This window comes from Rhodamnia argentea, chromosome 8 (assembly GCF_020921035.1).
Source record: "Rhodamnia argentea isolate NSW1041297 chromosome 8, ASM2092103v1, whole genome shotgun sequence".
Classification (NCBI taxonomy): domain Eukaryota; kingdom Viridiplantae; phylum Streptophyta; class Magnoliopsida; order Myrtales; family Myrtaceae; genus Rhodamnia; species Rhodamnia argentea.
In genome coordinates this window covers 26337483-26359359 of record NC_063157.1, presented here as the reverse complement: position 1 = coordinate 26359359, position 21877 = coordinate 26337483, and the positions used below count along the sequence as shown (strand labels likewise).

At 37.2% G+C, this 21877-nt stretch overlaps 1 protein-coding gene across 2 annotated transcripts; it reads left to right on the top strand.

The window, feature by feature from the left end:
- The first annotated feature begins 9965 nt into the window (after positions 1–9965).
- LOC115738231 (beta-glucosidase 13-like) lies at positions 9966–16520 on the top strand. 2 transcript variants are annotated; one of them, XM_030670801.2, is made up of 13 exons: positions 9966–10136; positions 10258–10327; positions 11581–11639; positions 11799–11874; positions 12097–12174; positions 12251–12338; positions 12560–12815; positions 13097–13212; positions 13553–13770; positions 13881–13912; positions 14196–14298; positions 14965–15073; positions 16017–16520. In XM_030670801.2, exons 1-13 carry the CDS (start codon positions 9969–9971, stop codon positions 16186–16188), a joined length of 1545 nt encoding a protein of 514 aa, XP_030526661.1. In that variant the 5' UTR covers positions 9966–9968; the 3' UTR covers positions 16189–16520. The 2 variants fall into 2 exon arrangements, with proteins under 2 accessions (XP_030526661.1, XP_030526662.1); XM_030670802.1 differs by lacking the exon at positions 14965–15073 and having other exon boundaries at positions 16017–16159.
- The last annotated feature ends 5357 nt before the right edge of the window (positions 16521–21877 follow it).

Here is a 21877-nt window from a genome sequence, read left to right as displayed (position 1 = left end):
AATTCCAGGGCATGGCAAGTGGCTTGTCAACTTTGCTTTAAAGTTGTGTCCCCCCACTGTCTCTTCAAAGTGGATTTCTGTTTCAAAAATGCTTTTGAAATAGGAATTCGTTTGATAATATTACTTTTAAAATAAAAATTCATTTAGTGAAAATTTTTATTTTTGAAAGAATTTTCTAATTCTGAAGTGAATTTTCACTTCTAAAATTATTTTTCTCCCAATTTAAAATTTTTTTAAAAATTATTTCTCAACTCAAGAAATAATTCTCGCCTCACCCTTTTTGCAATACACCCTCATCCTCTTTTCGACCACCCTCGCTTTCACCGCCCACCATTGACCACCGTCCATTGCCACCCGCGACCACCGCCAATCGCCGAACACCGCCGGCCACCGCCCATCCCCGATCTCCACAAGCCACGACCCAACGCCGCTCACGACCATACCCAACCGTCCACCATCACTCGCGGCTGCCCATCGTCACCTGCGGCCACCACCCAATGCCGGCAGCCGCCCATGACCGCCGCCCACCGCCAACCTCCACCGATCATTACAAGCCGTGATCGCTAGCCCCCGGCTGCCAACTACGGCCGCCGCTGACCACCACCCATCGCCCATCACTGCTCGCCACCAACTACCAACCACCTTGCCACTCGTCACTACAGTCTATTGCTGACCTTTGCCAACCGCCGCCGCTGAGTTGCCATCTCCGGCCATCGAAGTAAAAAGTAAATAACAATTTTTTATTTTAAAAAGTAAATAATAAAGAAATTTAAAAATTTTAAAAATGAAGTATAAATTTTTAGTCACCAACAATAATTTTTCATAGAAGATTTTATATTAATAATATTTCGAAAGTAGAAAATTTCAATCATTACCGAATAAATTTCTCCATCAAAAACTAATTTACGGAGCGAAAGTTAAAAAATCGACTTTTGCTTATGAGTAGAAGTAAAAAAAAATCAACTTCTAATCAAAAGTTGATTTCCGAAGCGTAAGTGTTGCCATGTACGCCCTTAAACCCCGAAAATGATTTTCCAAAAAAGGATCCACGAGCTCTATCACTTAGAAAATAAGTTTTGCGAAGGGGTCAATGTAAGTTAAAACGTATGTACCACAAGGTCCATAGTCTTTTATAATTGAAATTGTCCTCTAGCCTTAATTATTAATTTTTTCTAAATTTATCACGTAATCCCCACTCCCAAGAAAGAAGAAAAAAAATGGTTAAAAAAAAACCAAAAGAACTTAACGTAGAGGGAAAACCACGACCCCGCGCCCCCCGCGCCCCCCACGCCCCCCCAAAAAAAAAAAAAAGAGGGAATCGAATCTTTCTGGCATTAATTGAATGATGACAAAACTAATTGGTCACGTGATTCCCACCCCCAAGAAAGAAGACAGAAAAACAAGTTGCAAATTAACAAAGAAAAGAAAAATATAAAAAAAAAAAAATTCCAAACTTGTCGAGACAGAACATCCAATCCCTATTCGACACCTCACAAAGACGTAAAACAGATTGGACACATCATGCAACGGCAGAATCGTCGTTTAGCTAACTATTGCTGCATGGAACTTTCGTTTAAGTAAAAATCAATACCACTAAAAACTTCAAATTGGCATACCTATAATAAATTTACTCCAAACTAGTTTTTTGACAACAAAAATTCCAAATTAACACAGTTGTGACAAATTTACGCTAAATTGGTATAGCTGAGTTGGATGGCACATGACAATTGTCGGGTGTACGAGTTACCTCCTGTTTGTTATATGTATATCAAATTGGGATTTTTCGTAATATTAACTGAATTGCACAAAAATAATCAGAGGGTAAATTTGACACATGTGTACCGGTTTGAGATTTTTTATGATAAAAAATTAGTTTTGAGCAAATTTATCACAATTGTACCTGTTTAAGATTTTTGGTGTTCAAAAAAATAGTTTTGGATAAATTTGTCACAAGTGTACTAGTTTGAGATTTTTTATGGTAAAAAAAATATTTTCGGATAAATTTATTATAGATGTACCAGTTTGGAGTTTTTCATGGTATTAACTTTTTAAGTAACCATCTACTCTCACATTAGACGCAACAATTTGCACATCCACAGTCTTTATAGGGTTAATACCATAAAAAATTTCAAATTAGTATATCTATGATAAATTTATCCCATACTTATTTTTTGATAATAGAAAATTCCAAATTGATCAACCCGTAATAAATTTTAATATCCTTTACTTTTTGTTAAATACACGTAGCGGTTGATGGTTGTACCATTTTGGGTTTTTTCCTCCGTTTGTTACAAGTGTATCGGTTTATGATTTTTCATGGTATTAACCAATTTTACGGAAGCTAACAAATAATAAACTCGTCACATGTATTCCAATTTGTAATTTTTTGAGGTAAAACAAATTTATTTTGAGTAAATTTGTTACAAGTGTATCAATTTGAGGTTTTTCATGGTAAAAAATTAGTTCGGAATAAATTTGTAACAAATTAGGAAGTACCGATACTTTTCGAGAGTCTCCGTGTCTTGTCGGACACTCCGTGTCTTGTTGGACACTTCGACACTCTCCGACATTCGATCAACACATGGTCGGCGCTCCATATATACCAGTGAGAATCGAGTCCAAGATCCCGATATGCCATTTTGACACATATGAGGTTAATTTTAAGTATTTTCAATAAATTAAGGGTCAAAATGTAAATTCATCAAAAATATATATACTTAAGATATATGCCCATGCATCCCAAAATTAATATACACAACAAGTAAAAAAAAATTGTGAATCTTTAACAAAAGAAGAAAAATAAGCTCACCGCGATATATATATATATATATATATATATATATATGATAGTTTATTATGTTTATATAAAGATATATATTTAATATACGATTTGTTGTGTCGTATTGAGTCGCATGTCGCGTGTCGTTATTGGTTTGGGATTTTTTGTGATATTAACCATTCTTTGCATTGTTCTCGGTAGTGGTGAAAGATCGAGATATTAAAAACCCAAATTTAATTCCGGAAAACATGAGCGCATTTTCAATTAGTTGCATTCAACATATAAAAAATGAACTGAATTTGGGAATAAAAGTAGTAAGACTGCGGCGAAGAAGAGAATACTAACCGAAGATATGTTTGAATTTTTCTCGATGCAATAATTTAAATGCTATATGACAAAACTAGTGAAAGAAATGACAGCAAAATGCAGAAAACTACTAGGCGAATTTATTTAAAAAGAGTTTGCATGGTTTAAGTATGAAAACGTTGAATCTAAATAATGCTAACACACGAAAAAAATTCAATGAGACATTAGAATTGTCTAAATTCCATGCGAAAAAAAAAAATTAACGTTGAGAATGTCATACCGTTGTAATTAGATCCGACAAACGTGTGGGTTGGGTTAGATTTGGGCCAGGTCATAAATTGGTCCAACGTAAATAGACATATTTAACTCGTTTATAAAACATTTTTTGTAATGCAAATCTAGTAATGCATATCCAACTAGGCTCATATTCTTAAAACATTTCAAATTTAATACAATTTAGGAAAACTCATATACAAACAGAGATGGGAGTGCGAGATCGAGTGAGAGAGAGAGAAAATGAAAAGAGAACCATAGAAGTGGATTGAGTCTAAATAAATCGTAAGCCAATTTACGACTCATTTAACATTTATATTCTATTTAAGCCCATTTATGACTCATTTATTGAACATGGCCAATCTCTATAATAGCACAACCTCTCATATACGAATTAAGAAATTGATTTATGATTCATTTTGATGGGCCTACCTGTCATCCACGCGACCAAGTTTGAGGATGGAGGGTCACGTGAGCCTCCCGGTTCGGCCATGGGCCAAGCCTTGCACATGGAAAGCCCATGCCGTGCCTTTTGGGTCCCAAAATGGGCTTTACCTAGGTCAACGTTAGCGTTAGGTCAATGTTAGCGTAAACAGGGTCAGAGATATGATCGACGTGAGAAAAGTCCAATTTCAACATGAATTGAAGGGTTTACGAGCTCCGACCACTTCGACGAGAGTCGTTCTACATGCAACGTCAATGATCATGATCTAAAATGTCCCTAATTGCTAAGGTGAGAAAGTGCAATGAAGAATTCTAATGCGGAAACATGCAACATGTGTTTTATTTTTGTTTTATAGAGTTAAGTTCCGACGTTTTTGTTGCTCACCATACCAAATTTTCATGAATGCGGATGAGACAATTGGGGTGGAAAATCTAGGTGTCAACTCGACAGACTAATTGATATAAGATGCTAAGTGAGTCAAGGTCGAAGATGTTCATGATTTTTCTAATTACACGATGCGTGTTTGGTGTTTCTAACGGTCCGAAGATATGTAGTTGTTAATCAAAGAAGAGACGTATGATTCCCCGCACCCAATAAATAAATAAATAAATAAAAGAGGATTCATTTCCGTTGTCTCTTTATTATAGAGGATTATTTAAATGGTTTTGTTTGATATAGGGGACTCAAAACTTGATTGACGGTTGTTTAACCTTTTTAAGTGCGAAGAATTAAAATATAAGTTTCTGTTTGTAATGCTATCAATGTGCACGTTATTCAGACTCTGATTGTTTCTCGAAAAATAAGTGACTTGAAAAATATTTACCTAACATAATCGCTTATATCGGTTGAAATAATTAGTTAACAAGAATTCATTTAAATTTTTTAGAACAATTTATGTCTCAAAATTTTCTTGGTTCATGAAAATATTTTTTTCTTAGTTCATTTTTGTAGGCGACATATGTAGTAATTTTTACAAAAATAAACGTTATGGTAGGCTTTTCAAAAACCAAAACATATTGCACAGATAGGAAGTGAAATAAAGGCATAAAGGAGTGCACGAGAAGGGAGAGAGGGAGAAACGCTCGACAGAGAGAGAAAAGAGAGAAAAGAACAACAAGAAGGACGAAAAGAGAAGGCGTTCACGATCCGAACACCTCGACAAGCCGAAACGCCTAGTAAGTAATCAAAGCCTCTATTCGTTTATTCAAAGGAATTCCGAAATTAGGGTGTAAATTCGGATCTATATGTTTCTGAGTTGCTGCGTTCAATGGAGGGGGTTTTCGGGCTGCATATGTATATAAGAATGAAATATTAGGGTGCTTTGGAGCCATGAGGGTTGACGGAAATTTCAAAACACCATATTTGACAAGTTTTAAGACTCGATTACATCTTTTGCAAGTTTTGAGACTCAATTTCACTTTCACGACGAGTTTTAGGACTTCTAGCGACCATATCCTTAAAATGTTTAGGACTTTATTGGCACAATTACAATAATTTATGACCTTTTATGTAATTTTTTGAAGAAACGTCTATAAAGTCATGTTGAAATAGCTTGTTATCTATGAATAGTTAAGAGAAAATATTGACATAAAAAGAAGTGATTATTTGATATGAAAATAAGTGATTATTGACCAGAAGAGGAGATAGTTGATTACGAAAAGTGGCAATCCTTCCAATATAATACTCAAGAGTGTGTTGTTTAGTTGTTTATAAATAGGACGGACCAAATCGCGTTCTTTTCTTCGTAACTCTCTTCCTCACAAAATTTTCTTTCTTCTCTTTTCTCACACGAGTCCGAAAATACATTTAAGGTGAAATTTCGATAGAGGAATCTAGTAATTGACAATATCTTCCTGCGTTACTCTAGTCTATTGTATATCTTGGAGGAGGTATTTTTGTTTTAAACCCGGAATGAATCGTAGTGGGGAAATATTATATAGTCATCACGCGCCAAGGCATCAAAGAACTATACTCGTATCTTCATCAGCAATTAAATTTTCTTAACAATTCCCATGCAACATCCTTGTATTGGTGTCTTTGAATCAATTTCTAGCATTCGCGAGGTTTTGCCTGTCAATTTCTCTCTCACAGAGCTCTCGGCGCCTCTCTCTCTTTTCTTTGCGAGCACTCTCTTATCTCTCACCTCCGGCCTTCACCCTTATCTAGCTCCAGGGCTTCTTGGCCGTGGAAAGGACGAGCGGATAGGGAGGGAGCATAGCTGAAACTCGCCGGCGAGCGGTCTGCTGCAACTCGGGGAGAGAGAGAGAGAGAGAGAGAGAGAGAGAGAGAGAGAGAGAGATGAGAGAGGGGATGGGCCGTGGGCTTGAGCTTCTTGAGCACAGGAAAGAACAGGAGGGAGTGGGCCTACACTTGGCCCACTCCATGAAGAAAGGAAAGAAAAGCAGGCCTACTCTGTGCAAGCCTGCATGAGGGAGAAAAGAAATTCGTGGGCCGGGTCAACCCGGCCCGATCCGATTCGAATTTCTTTCATTTTCATTTTTAGAAAAAAATTAAACCTACTTTGTATTCTCCAACTTTTGCGACAAAAAAAGAAATACGCAGATTTCAATTTTGACCTTTTCTAATTTTGAGCCTTAAAGGAAGAACAAATTAAATTAAAAAACGACGTCGTTTTGGTTTGAATATAATTTTTATTTAATTTAAATTAGCAATAAGCTAAATTTAAAAAAAAAGACAATCCGACAAAAAAAAAAAAAAAAAAGAAGAAGAAAACACCACTAGAACCAGCAGCCTTCGCCGCCCCACCACCATCGGAAAGGGCTGGCAATGGTGGTGAACCGATTTGTGCAATTGTCGTTCAAACTAGTAGATTTAAAATTAGAGGAATTCTATAGGGACCAGAATTTGGAGATGTGTTTGTATGCAGTGATCGATTACAAGTTCGATTCTAATATGTGGAAGTTTACTCGATCAAAATGAGAAAAAATTGCGTTTTTTTTTTTCTGGTGCTAGATTTACTACGTGGTACGTCGAGTCGCAACACTCTTGAAAACGAGATACACAGCGCTTACATGGCACTTTCGATGTCAACGTCAGCGATTTCCGACTAAATTGATCAGATAGACTTAACTGATAAATTTCCTAAAAGTTTAGGATTCAAATGGGCCAAACTACAATAAATTTATGACTTATTGGACATATTTCCGTCTTAAAACAGGGATGACAATTTCGAGCGCCCGCAGGCAAGCGAGGGTGGGGATAGGTATGGTCAGCCCCACCCTACTCGACGACCCTGCCCCATTTTGCATATTCCTCGTCCTAATTTCCTTAAACGAATTGCTTGACTTTTTTGTAATATCATTTCATTATTTTTTTTTTCAATTGTGAAGACTTTTATTCATAGACACTTTTTTTTTTCCATCAACTATTTTATTGTAAGGATTCTTTATTGGACAAAAAAAAGTGTGAAACCCATGGGGTTATGTGGAAAAATTTGGACACCGCAAAAGTCAGGGATGGGGTTGTATAAAGTTGCCCCACATGGAGAATGGAGCGGGGATGGGGCACCTCCACTAATCACGGGGCCGGGCCAGGCCGAGCAAAGGGAACCACCTTAATCAGATCAAATTAATCGATTTTGATCGGTTTCGGGTTTCATAATGTTGAAATCAGAATATTAGTCCGATTCCCAATTTCAGGTATGAATTCACACATCGGACTATCGGACCGGACCGAACCAAAATATCATTTTGCTCATACCATGAGTCTATGGAGAGAGAGAAGAAGGTGGAGATAGAGAGCAGAGAGGGAGAAAATGAGCGTGATCCTCATCCATGAATCTGGAGATCGAGGAGCAGTGGGGGGACGTCCTTCGAGATGAGCATGATTGAGGGATGGAAAGTGACTGAGACGGGGAATTTGAAACCCTTTATGCACACTTGCCTAGGGAAAAAGTTATCTTTTTTTTGTTAATAATAGAAAGGAAATGGAGCAAAAAAATTATTGCAAAACTGACGCTTGCCTGGAGAAAATGTTTTTATGGCTCCATGAAGATTTCAAAGGAAGCAGAGGGGCCTCAGTTTCCAACCTTTTTCTTGAATAGATTAATAAAATATTTAAAGAAGAAATGAAAAGGTTGTGAACAGCCGTAGTCCGATCGATCCGATTCTCGATTCCAATGTTTAAGAACTGGAAGCCACATGGTCGGTTTCCGTTTCCAGGCCGAGAATTCAAGAACCAGCCCACCCAAAAATTGATCGCCCCCGCGGCTGCAACCCTTCTCCTACCCCTTCCTATTTGCTGTCCCCATCTCAAAAATTTGCGTCCACTGACAGCAGAAGTTAACAGAGAAAGATTTGCCCAAAAATTTCTAAACCTTCTATAGTAAAGATAGTCGCATGTAATGACAGGTCACAGCCATATAATTAAAAGCTTGTTATAAAAATGGGTTTCTATTGAACTTTTGCGAATTCAATTATAAATATTTTTATTGTGTCCATAAAGTTCTAAATTTTTTCACATTTTATCTATCGAGTCAATTTCGCCAATTCTAAGTGGAAGTTGCTAATGTGGACGTATGTCTTCGCCGCTAACATGTATACTTTTTTTTTAATTTTAATATTTTCAAATATTTTTCATTTTTTAATCTTTTCTTTTCTTTTCTTTTTTTTTTACATTGGCCGGCGATGGTTACAAAGCTCACAAATGTTTTTGAGGAAGGTATGGATGCCAAGGTAAGAGTTGTTTCCTTTCCTGTGTCAACCGCTAGGCTTATTCAACTGCAGGAAAAAAAAAAAAAAAGGGCAACAATATCACTATTTTTGTTTCATCATGTACCAAACACATCGCATTGCTTTTCTTACTTTTAACGGGTCGGTGCCCTCAAATTGGGGATTACGTACCGCGCGACCTGTTCGACGCATACGAGTTTCAGGGAAACCAACCCGGACGGACCGGACCGGACCGATCATCCTTGCTTTGTTTTTTGCTTATCTTCTGCCCGATAACGCATGCGCGTTTCTTGGCTAAGTAGATGCACTGGACTTCACTGCCGTCTAGAGCAGGACAAGTCGTGAACTTGGCCGATCGTGACTCGCTCTGGTCCTCAGGTTTTTAATGATAACATCGCCCCATTTTGGGCTCTTTGGATGATCAATGTACTGCCGATTTTCAAAAGACAACCGAGAAAGTCTGTATCCTGACCTTGGGATTCTTTTCTTTCAGCGAATATTGTGCTTCCTATTGTAGCTTCGTCAGAAATAAGGTCGATGATTTTCTTGTTTGAAAAGTAATATTGCCAAAATGCCATGACTTGGTTACATTACGCGCAGGATTTGAAAGGAAGTTGCTAACGCGATAGATTAACTGTACTGTCAGATATTTATGACCACACGATCTCCGAATCAATGAGAGCTTAGCGCAAAACACGCAATGATGATGCGTGCATCGACGATTGAGATTGTACTGTAACCGAGAGTACTGTCGGTAAAGCATTTTCCAAATTGAAAAGGGAAGAGGTCCTATATCTATGTTAGGGAAAAAAAATTCCTAATCTTGTTGTATATGTATCTATTGAGTCTAAGCAATTTAATTGGACCAATGTAATTCTAGATCTTTTTGTATTGATACCAATTCAGTCCGTTCGGTCAATTTTAGCAGAAAATCACCGACGTGGATACCGGTCATCCGACGTGGAGCGGTTGTTACAGATGTGCGCATTTCTTTTTTTTTTTTTTTTTTTCACATTAGCCAGTAGGGCCGTGAGGGCCCAAGGCAAGGGCCTTTGCAGCCTCTCGGGCCCTCAACCGGTGGCTGGCGAGGGTTGCCGGCAACCTTCGCCGACCAATGTGAAAGAACAAAAAGGAATGAAAAAAAGGAAAATATAATTCGAAATCTATTTTTTAAAAAATTATTAAATGTCTACATTAGTGCTAGTCGTGCCCCGCAAGATGTCCGGCGTCTACGTTAGCAAATTTCGCCCTAAATTGATCGAATCGACTGAATTAGTATCAATACAAAAATGATTAGGACTAAATTGATCCAATTAAAAAGTTTAGAATTGAATTTATATTGACACAATAAGTTTATGATTTTTTTGATTTTTTTTTCTGAAAAAAGGTTTGCGCGTCCCTCTCTCTCTCAAACAGACAGATACATAAATGGACAGATACAAAGCAAAGCCTTGACAAAAGAAAGCTCATGATCATGATGTGTCTTCAAGGGTATATGCTCCTGACAAGCTTGATGGTGGTTGCGTTGGGTTGGGTGAGCGAGAGTGGAGCCACGACAACACCCATCCATGGCACAGCTTTGCTCAACAGAAGCAGCTTCCCACGTGGTTTCCTCTTTGGCACTGCCTCTGCCTCTTATCAGGTCTGATCTCCTTTATATAAGCACCAAATTTCCTCTCTTCTGAATAGGGAAAGGTGAAAAATCCGATTTTGGCAGTGATTTTTCTGATGCTTTTGCTTGCTGTTCTTTGGTTCTTGTTCAGTATGAAGGTGCAGCAAATGAAGGGGGTAGATGGCCAAGTATATGGGACACTTACACTCACAAATACCCAGGTCTCTCTCTCTCTCTCTCTCTCTCTCTCAACATTCGATATCCTGGCCTAGTCGGTTATTTTATGTATGAATGACACGGTGAATGGAACTAATTGTCCATGCCGTGGAAATTGTCGGTACCATAGACGAGTTTTAGACCTTGATTATCGTCGAACTGATCGTCAAGTCTCGTCCTGGAGGAGAAGGAGGAGGAGGAGGAGGAGAAAAAAGAGAAAGAGAAAGAGAAAGAGAAATGAGTTGGTGGGAGTCTTTCTTTTGCTCTGGAAACTGTCTTACTGATCTTGAGAATTGGAAGTTGAGAGGTGGAGGACGTGCGCTCTTCAGTTTCTATGCAGAAAGCAGCCTTAGGTGAACCATTCTTTCTAGATGAACTAATTGTCAAAGCCGGGGGGCAAAAAGAGAGAGATATGATAAACGAGACCATGTTTATTTATTTCCCTTCCTCGTGGACACAAATCACATTGGGGAAAAGTGTAAAAAAGTCCTAAACCTATTACATTAGTGCAAATTCAGTCTTAAACTTTTTTTTTGTACCAATTCAGTCCTAAACCTTTTATTAGTGTCAATTCAGTTCTAAACTTTTTACAATAGTGTCAATTTAGTCCTAAAAATTTTGCATTTATGCCAATTAAGTTAATTCGGCCAATTTCAATTGGAAATCACTAGCATGGACGTCAATTATCCTACGTGGCATGGTTGGCGCGAACGCAGATATTTTTTTGATATTTTAAATAATTTTTTAAAAAATAAAAAAATACTTAAAAAATTATTTAAAATATTAAAATAATATTAAAAAATATACAAGTTAGCGTTAGCCGTGCCAAGTAGGACAATCGATATTCACGCTAGCGATTTTCGGTCAAAATTGACCGGATTAACTCAATTGGTATAAATATAAAAGATTTAGAACTGAATTGGCAATAATACTGAAGGTTTAGGACTAAATTAACACCAATAAAATGTTTAGGGCTTAATTGACACAAATGTAAAAGGTTTAGGATTGAATTGACACAAAAAAAAATTGTTTATGACTGAATTAGCACTAATGCAATAGGTTTATGATTTTTTTGACACATCTTCCAATCGCATTGCCCATGACATTTCAATAATCACACATGTATATGTCCATATTCGTTTAGTTTTAGGCAAGTGGCACCGACTGTAACATAATAAGTAGCGTTGAATGATTTCATTTCGCCCTGTCGCATTATCTGTTTTTGTCTGATCTCATGAGGTTTGGTCAACAATGGCAGGTAAAATTGATGATGGAAGCAATGGAGATGTTGCGGTTGACTCGTACCACCGATACAAGGTCCACTCTCTTTTGCACTCAAATTTCTATTTAAACAAATGTTAGTGCCCATTTTTTTTTTTCTTGTCACGTCACGTCATATCAAATGTAAGAGCAGAAAAAGGGTTATCAAGGGCAATTAAGTATATTTTATTAATTGTACAAATTAGTGTTGTGCAGGAAGACGTTGGAATCATGAAGGAAATGGGCTTAGATGCTTACAGATTCTCCATCTCCTGGTCCAGAATTTTGCCGAGTAAGCTTGATTAAATTCTAAATGTTCCCTTCAATTTTTCTTTCTGTTCAATTGGCCCCCTTCATGACGTAAATTAATGGACCCATCAATTAAATTTTGGAAATTTATTGTAAGATGCAATAGCCATGTAGATGGTTTTGGATTATGTTATCCTTTGTTTCCCAAGTTAATAAGACGATATAAATGGTATATTCACCAAATTGCCATTGGGGCAACTTTCAGAAGGAAAGCTGAGTGGGGGTGTGAACATGGAAGGTATCAACTACTACAACAACCTAATTAATGAGCTACTAGCACAAGGTATTTGATTATTTCTCAATTAATTTCGCACACCCAATGGATCGTATGATGATTTACTTCTGATATATTAATGTAGGTATTCGACCCTTTGTGACCTTATTCCATTGGGACCTTCCCCAAACCTTAGAAGATGAGTACGACGGTTTCTTGAGTCCTCACATCGTGTGAGTCCCCCAAATTCGATAACATTAACATGATATTATCATGTAATTAGTTTTCTTTTATTCATTGTGCTTGATAACGAGCGCACAAATTGTAAGACGAGAGCAATCAATCGATTTCAAACGATACCATGATAATATGTTACACGATACCGCTGTTATACATAGTTCGATAAATCTTTCATAAGTACGAGCAGTTGGGTTAATTTAACATTTGAAATCAGGGATGACTTCCAAGATTACGTGGGTGTGTGCTTCGAGGAATTTGGCGATAGAGTGAAGCACTGGATAACGCTCAACGAGCCATTCAGTTATAGCGTAGGAGGCTATGCCATTGGATTGACCGCACCTGGTCGATGCTCTAAGTGGCAAAGGTTGAATTGCACGGGCGGTGATTCTGGGATCGAGCCATACTTGGTGTCTCATAACCTGCTTCTTGCTCATGCTGCGGCGGTTAAGTTGTACAGGGATAAGTATCAGGTGAGCGGTCAAGATTCCTGCTATCATGTACCCGTCTATTTTGAGTCAATTGTGTACACATGTTGCTGCAAATTCAGATTTCTACCGACAAATTCTTCACCTTGATGCTTTGTCACTGAGTTGTGCTCGACCGTTCGTAGATTTAATGAGCTTTCTTGTCATAAAAGAATTTCTTGATAGCTAACTAAATTTGGCCCTTTAATTTTTAGTAAATTAGGTAATTTTTCTTTTTGCACATCCTTACCAAGAAACTTTTAACCAAAACATTGGAACTTATGCAGGAATCTCAAAAAGGGAAAATAGGGATAACGTTAGTGTCTCCATGGATATTGCCTTACTCAGATGCCAAACACCACAAGAACGCTGCATCAAGAGCCCTAGATTTCATTCTTGGATGGTAAGTGTGCCATCCTTTTGAATTTTTTTTTTATTTCCTTTATATTCAATATTGTATGATTGTTCAAAGTGATTATTAGAGATTTTATTATGTCTAGATCCTTGATCCTAAAAAAATCTAACTAGTAAGATGAATTTGCACGTGCCACTTAATCCACATTACTAGTTAAGCCCAGCCTACTTCGTAATCAACCACCATATGTTTAGGAAATGGACTGAGCTAAGAAAATTTGCTTTCCAAAAGTTGCAAATTATATTCATGGCATAATTACATAGATTCGTTACATATATCGGTAGAACGTGTAACATAGAAAATAACTCTATGTTAGTTGGTTCATCAGGTACTTGGACCCATTATCTCGTGGAGACTATCCACATTCTATGCGCTCTCTTGTTGGAGAGAGACTTCCCAAGTTCTCGCTACTGCAATCGGCCATGTTGAAAGGCTCGATCGACTTTCTCGGATTGAACTATTACACCGCAAACTATGCCGCCTACTCTCCGCACATGATAGGCCCAAGTCCAAGCTACTTAACAGATGCCCATACCAATCTTTCGAGTAAGATTACTATTGCAATTGATTTCAACGAGTTTCATTTTCGGTCATTGACCGAGTCTAATGAACAATTTCTTCTTTCTAACCGTATGGGTTACTCTTATTTGTTGTAGCTATGAGGAATGGCATCCCAATTGGTCCAAAGGTGAGTGTCCGTTATGGTAGGTATTTCCCTATTTTGCTATTTACTTCATGACACGAAAAATGAAATGAGAGAAAAAGAAAGGAAAGAAAAAGGAAAAAACAAGGAAAAAAAAAAATACACTAGTTGCTTGAACATGGATCATACACTATGCTTAGACCCTGTGTAACTTGCAAACTATATAAGCGGTGAATTTTGTCTTTTTTATTGTCTTCTAGTTGATGAAATCCATGTACTTCAAAGTAGTGGTGAATAAATCTGATATTTATTTCAATGAAATGTACAGGCTGCGTCGGATTGGTTGTACGTGTATCCTAAAGGAATACGACGTCTTCTGTTGTACGTGAAGAAGAAATACAACGACCCTCTCATTTACATCACGGAAAACGGTAAAAAAACATTTGCTATTTTGTTACATAGACAAAGATTAATTTCCACAAACAAGATAAAAAGAGAAGTGGTGTGGCTAGTTCCAAACTATTTTGACTAAACAGACACGCTTTTAAGTTGATTGACCAAATTAGCCTTCAACTTTAGCTAAGCATGTGTTCATACTTTTTTCGTGGCCAATGGCATGTTTCGATATCTAACAATATAATTTTTTTTAGGTGACACTCATCCATTAGTAACCACTTTCTATCTCGGTATACTCAATTCCTGTTGAAGAGAATAATTTACTTCTTCCCTCAAAACCAAGAAAGAGAAAAAGACAAAGAAAAAGAAGACCATAAAATGCGAATTTAGTTAGAAACCCAACCTTAGGATTTATTTAATATGTTTAATCGAGAAAGGTTGTGGAAATAGCCACACCACGAATACCACACAGATATAATCTTGTTTCTAATGTAATAGATCTGTATAGGTTGCTAGTTTCAAATATTTTCGCACTCGCCGGTGTCTTGCACAAGAGTATGCACTGCATACGCCATTCAAACAAGTAACATGGATTCATCGAAATAAAAGGGAAATGTATTATGAATTTTTCTCATTTATCATGCATGTCTCCTTACTCCTATAAAATTCTCATTCAGATATTTTTGTATGCATGCGTACAGGCATTGATGAGTTCAACAACGAGACGCTACCGCTCGAGCAACAACTGGTCGACAACATGAGAATAGATTATTATTATCGTCATCTTTGCTACGTTTTAAGAGCAATCAAGTGCGTCTCTCTCTCTCTCTCTCTCTCTCTCTCTCTCTCTCATAGACAATTCCACTCCCCCATTTCCGAAAAAAATGATTTTTTTCCCTATGCTGCCGAGTGTCTAAAATTTGCTAAATTTGGAAAAATCACATAGATGGCGGTAATTAATTCAAATGAGAGTTGATTACTTAGAATTACTTGATGTATCACTTAAATTCAAGCTAGTTATTGAAGTTGGTTATGAAAAACCAGTGGACAACTTAATCGGAGAACGATTGATAAGCTGATTAATATTTTGGCAATTTTTAAAAGGAGTTGGTAAGTTAGAGCATCACTGACAAATGAAAATAGAAGTTTGCAAATAATAAGCAAGGTTGGATATCATAAACAAAAAAAAAAAAATACATATCTGTAAATAACACAAAGGATAGTCGACAATTATCCTAACACTGGATGGTAATTTCATTTGAAAAGTTGGTGAGTATGTTATTTTAAGTTGGTAATCTATGAAAATAGTGAGCAAGTGAAATGAGTTGCTAATGAAAGTTGGTAACTCGATAGAAAATTTGGTAACTGAAAAGATAATTAAACTTTCGGAGTTGGTAACAAAAAATAGTTGATAATTGAACTAGATAAAAGTTGGTAAGTCACTCTAATTAGGCAAAAAATTTCATATAAGACTTCGTTCGTTCGTTCGTTCATTCAAAAGTCAGAGCATTAATGAATCATGCAAACAAAAGTTGGTACGTGAGAATAAAAATTACTAACTTGCTAATTATAAAAAAAAATTGCAATTTTCATAAAGACGTCGGTAAATTACCGACAAGGTACTTGGAATAAAGTCACAAGTCATTTTTTTTTAACCTAACAACTTATTGACACTTACCAACATGGATTGAAATTTACTGGCACTGAAATCTCTTATTTTCTGGACATGATTTATTGGTTCTTTGGTATGTAGGGATGGTGTGAACGTGAAAGGGTATTTTGCATGGTCGTTGCTAGACAATTTCGAGTGGAACAACGGGTATACCGTCCGGTTCGGCATCAACTACGTGGATTACAAGAATGGGCTCAAGAGACACCCAAAGCTCTCCGCCTCTTGGTTCAGAAGCTTTCTCAATACACCCTAAAAAAAAAAAGTCCCCCATTTCTCTCCGCCGATTGATCTTCTATTTCTTTTCAACCTAACATGACGTACCCAAGCGTCGAGTTAAGAATGATATATTCTCAATTTATCTTGAAAAAGAGAGAAAAAAGCAGAGTTACAGATTTACATTATACAAATTGTTCATAAGAATACCAGCCGGCAAAAAAAAAGAAGAGAGGATCTTCGTCGCGCTCCATTGTCGGTGGGATTTTTTAGATGCATATGTCGGCTTCAAACTAGATTGATCTCCCTTTGGATGGGATCTTTGCGCACCAGAAACAATGAAGTCTCGTAGGATTTTACTCAATAGGACCTTCCAGTACTTAAAGTGACTAAGGTTTTGACAAAGAAGAGAGAAGAAATGTCTAGGCTGGAGAATTTTAGGTGTAAAAATGAGGGGTTTAGTTATGTATTGACTTGCCTGATTTGAGGGGGAAATTATTAAAAAAGTCCTAAATCTATTGTACTTGTGCCGATTTAATCATAAACCTCTCGCTTTAGCCAATCTAGTCCTGCATATTTTTACGATTCGCCAATTTAATCTTAAATTTTTCACAAATTTGGTCCTAAATCTTTGGAAGATTTGCCAATTTAGCCTTAAACTTTTTAACGATTTGTCAATTTATTCCTCTCAACTAATTTTGACTGGTAAAAGTTGATGTGACAATCTAGTCAATGCCGTCGTCCCACTGGGCATGACCGATATTGACGTGGACAATTTTTGTGATTTATGAATTCTTCTTTTTTTTTTTTATTTATTTTTCCTTTTTCCCTTTACAGGCCATCCCCGGAATTGTAAAATTGTCCACGTCGGTGTTGACTTGGCCACATAAGATGACCGACGCTGAGTAGACTGCCACATTAAAGATTTTCGGTCAAAATTAGTTAGAAGAATTAAATTGGCAAAATGTTGAAAGGATTATGACTAAATTGGCAAATCATAAAAATGTTTGGATTAAATTGGCTAAATTAAAATATTTGAAACTGAATTAGCACAAATGCAATTAGTTTAAGACTTTTTGGTAATTTTCCCCAAATTAGAGGCACCGAATTTGTATTCATAGTTGTCAAACTCTAGTCTGACCGCCTTTGACCTCCACGAGACGTAACATACTTTACGTACAGCTACAAGCAATTAATTTGGAAGTGGTATATTACCTGTCACTTGCAATTTATACGTGAGAAATAAGTCATAGCTGAATGGAAGGTCCAGTTTCAGTGTGGTGGTACTCGATCTTCTGAATATGAACATCGGAGCTCGGAGCATCGACTTCAGAACATGCAATTCTCAGGTTAACTTTATGAAGTTCCTCCTAAGTTCAGATCAAGTTTGCCCTTTCCTTAAATCTCCAGAAAGCAGAGACTATGGTACTAGCGATAATAACTCCCATCTAATCTATTTATTTTTATGCCCTCGTTGATTTGATGGCAGGAAGGGGGAAATTGTCAAAAAAAAGTCTTAAACCTATTATACTTTTGCCAATTCAGTTCTCAACCGTTTAATTTTTGCTAATTTAATCGTAAACCTTTTAATTTGTACCATTTTAGTCATAAACCTTTTTTTGTGCCAAATTAGCCATAAACCTTTTTTGTACCAAATTAGCCATAAACCTTTTTTATTTATCCCAATTTAGTCCATTCGGCAAACTCTGACCGGCTGGCCTTGACGTGTCGTCGGCGTCGTGATTTTTAATAATATTTTATTCAATATTTTATTTTTATTTTTTCTCTTTTCTTTATTTTTCTTTTTTGTTTTGGGTCTTTTCCTTCCTTTAGCTATGGCTGAACTTGCAAACCAGTGGAGGATATAGCCGACGGGCCACTAGAGCTAGCGACGCCCGTTGACACCTAAATTTTGACTAAACTTTTCAATCATTTTTGCATAGAAAATTAGAGCTAATCTTTTAGTTCTAGACAAAAATAATTAAGTCATTTTTCATTCATGCATTGCATCAGCATTTATCCGGATCGGCGGTGCGAGATCGAGCTTAATTTGTCAGACGATTTGGACTTAAACCGATGGGCAAATTTTTTAGCAATTCATGGACATATGTGCCGAAAATTTAAAACTATTTTGGAGCTTATATTTTAGGAAAAAGGCTTTATTTAAAATGCCAATTATTTGGAAAAAAGCCTAATTAAGCTCACAATTGACATGAAAAATCGACTAGCCCATCTATATGGCTAGGTCAAAATTTTCAGCTCATTCAAGGATCAATTTGTGCAATTACACCCTTGGGGACTTAATTTAAGTTATATCTTGACCCCGGGTTTATTTTATAAAAATTAAGAAACTTTAGGTACTTGATTTGGAACACTTTTATCTATAAATACAAGTGTTATGCCTAGGGTTGGGGGGGCCAAACATTATACACATACGGCCAGAGAGAGAATCATGGTCTCTTTTCTTCTTGGTGGAAAACTCACAGAGGAGGAAGCCAAAGAAGACGTCTACGGAGGAGGGAGCTCGACATCAATCACGTTCAGAAAGATTCAGAAAATACACACACGAGACATAGGATTCTAAGAGAGAGAGAGAGGTCTTCCTTTCTCTGATTGGTCGATACAAGTCCATCATAGAAACGTCCAAGAGAGACTTCACCATGAGAGCGCAAGGATGACGACAGGAAGAGAAGTTTTTCTTTCCTCGGTTTCTTTTTCCCTTCTGTTTTGATTATTTGTTGTGCAAACCCACTCAGAAAGACTCTCCTTTTGCTCTTTATTTGCAATGTCCAGAAAAAAAATTATTCAAGATTCAAGGTCATTAAGTCACTTCACGTCCATTTACTAGGGAGAAAAGAATAAAAAATAAAAGGAAAACCAAAGCCTTCTTCTCCATCGCTTGAAGTCTGCAACTCCGAAGAACACCCAATGAAGGTCCAGCATCGACGTTGTTTGAGCCGTGCCTAGATACGCACACACAGCTTAGTATGATTGCCCATCAACTAGAGTCCGCTGCTAATTCTCCCTGACGAACCAGCTTCTGTGCCGTCTTGTCTCGAGACCAACTATCAGCAACCGACGATACTTCTATATGGTTTTCTTGATGAATCTTTGTTGCCGAGTGTGCAGCGATCCGGGCTGTTATGCAGCCAAATCATGCCTGAACTGTGCCCAAAGAACAAGGCCGGTTGTTGTTTACTAGGTCCATGCCGTGACTGATCATTCTTGAAAAACACCAAAGCAAGTGTCTGCGAGACAAAGGATCCATGCATGAGCCCATGATTTATTCTCTCTCCATAATTCTTTGTGATTGCCAAGTGTGCAGGTCAATGCTATCATATTATTATTATTTTTCCAGATTTGGTCATTAGATTTCCAGAGGAGGGAGTGCACTTGTGAAGGGAAGGCAAACAAAGGTAGATCACTACACTGGTGGGACGTGTGCAGATTTTTGGAGGATTCCACTCAAGCATGACAAAATTGTCTTTGCCGAAGTCCTTAACGCGTGCGGAATTCTCTAGATCAAGCCAAATCATCCGAGCTTGGTGCGCAATTTTCGAGCAAGGTTTGAATTCAGATATTCCAATTCGCAAGATAAGGTAAAATTCTACTATTAGATATCAAAGTTATCTTGTTTGAATTTGTCCGGATTACTTGACATTATCCGTAAGGATTTTTGTTTAAATTGGAAAATTGGAATCTTGAGCAAATCTTGTGGATATTATGCCTATCTCTAGAATATTTGACATCTTTTGTTGCTCTATTTAAAATATCCGAATCCTAAGCATATCGGATAAGATCCGTATCTCGGTTGGGAATTCTGAATATATCTTTAAAATTCGAGGAATTATCTAAAAAATTTAGATCTCGAGAGATAAGTTTTCTTGAATTAAAAGATATCAATCATTTGTGGATAGGAGCTTATCTCCTTGAAAATTCTGGAATCCCCTAAGGATTTCCAAAAATTCAATAAATATTTGAATATTTTTAAACAAAATTGCCTATAATATATGCTCCCTTGTGCCCGACCCTTCGGAATATTAAATTGCAAGCCTTAACCATGATCTTATGAGGTGGGACGGCAATTTGGTAAAAGATTTCGTATTCCGCCCTTTGGCGAGAAGGGACGTTGATATCTTATACCACTATCTGCATACTAGCTCGAATCCTCGAGAATGTAGTGAATAAAATCTTGCTCTAGCCCCGATCTTCGGGAATGGGAAGATTTATCGAAAAATCGGATTTAAAGGTATATTATGGGCATTTTTGTTTAGTTTTGTTCAAATTCGTCTGTTTCAATTCAAAAATTCAAAAAAATAAAAAAATGGAAAATCCAAAAAAAAAAAAAATGAAAAAAATCCGAAAAAAAAAAAGAAATCAAAATCACAAATCATCAATCAGGAAAATGCATTTTCATGAAATTTGGTACCGAAAGGGTATTAATTAAAAATTAACATAATCAAGTCCCCGAACCCTAAATCTCCGGTTAGCAGAAAATAAAGTATTTTCCCGTACTTTATTTAGGTATCTAATCTACCTACCAAAAAAGATTAGTGGCGGCTCCTAAATTAAAAATCAAACCTAAGTTGCGAATTGGTAGGGCTTGGGAGAGTCCGTATTAGGTTAGTTAATTCATCTAATTAACCTAATAATCCATTAACCTAAATTAATTTTTAGGTCACGACAACGCCGGCACCGGGCAAGGTCAAGCTCACCCAGCCATGGCGTCGCCATTGCTGTCACCGCAACATAATGGCTGTGTGAGCTCGGCCTCGCCATCGATTAGCCATGGCGACACGTACGAATTAGAGAGAGAGAGAGAGAGAGAGAGAGAGAGAGAGAGCGAGCATGGTGGCCAGCTTGGGAACAAGATGAGAGATTTGAAGGGTTCGAGTAGGAGGAAGGAATTAGAACGGCAACGCCATGGCTGGGCGATGGTGAGGCTAGACCTCACTCAGCCTTGGCATGGCTTGGCCTCGCCCAATGGCATTGGCTTTGGCCTCGCCCAGCGGATGTGGCACCGGCGCAAGTGGCCTGCTAGTTATGTTCTCGATTGGTCTGCAGCTTCAGCCATGGCTGAAGGAAGGAGAAGACCCAAAACAAAAAAGAAAAATAAAGAAAAGAAAAAAATTGAAAAAAATTAAAACATCATTAAAAATTGCCACATTAGCACCGGTCAGCCAAAATTTATCGGATAGACTAAATTGACAAAAATACAAAAGGTTTAGGACTGAAATTGACATTAAAAAAAGTTTAGGACTAACTTGGCACAAAATTAAAAGGTTTATGACTGAATTGGCGAAAGTATAATAGGTTGAAGACTTTTTTGATAATTCTCCTTAGCAGGAAGTGTATGCTCTGGTGTCTCACTTGTGGGTAAGTAGCATGTTTAGCAAATCTACCGAACTAACCATTTACCCAAGTTTTTAGATTCTGCATTAGTATGCAACAGTAGTGGAAGATGGTATTTATGAAGAAGATAGATGTAGTCAACATTAGATTTTTCGACCAAAAACTAGAACTGAAATTAATCTTTTGATCATAATTACTTACATGTCGGTGTCAAATGACAAATTAGATCATAAAAAGAGTTAAGGTTGTCCACAAATTAGGATGATCACACTACCATCGGCATATCCCAACACCCCTCTTATTCTACAAAATAAAAAGAAAGGTTATTTATTTATTTATCTGCGACCACCATTGCCGTCGCCACGAAATGTCCTATC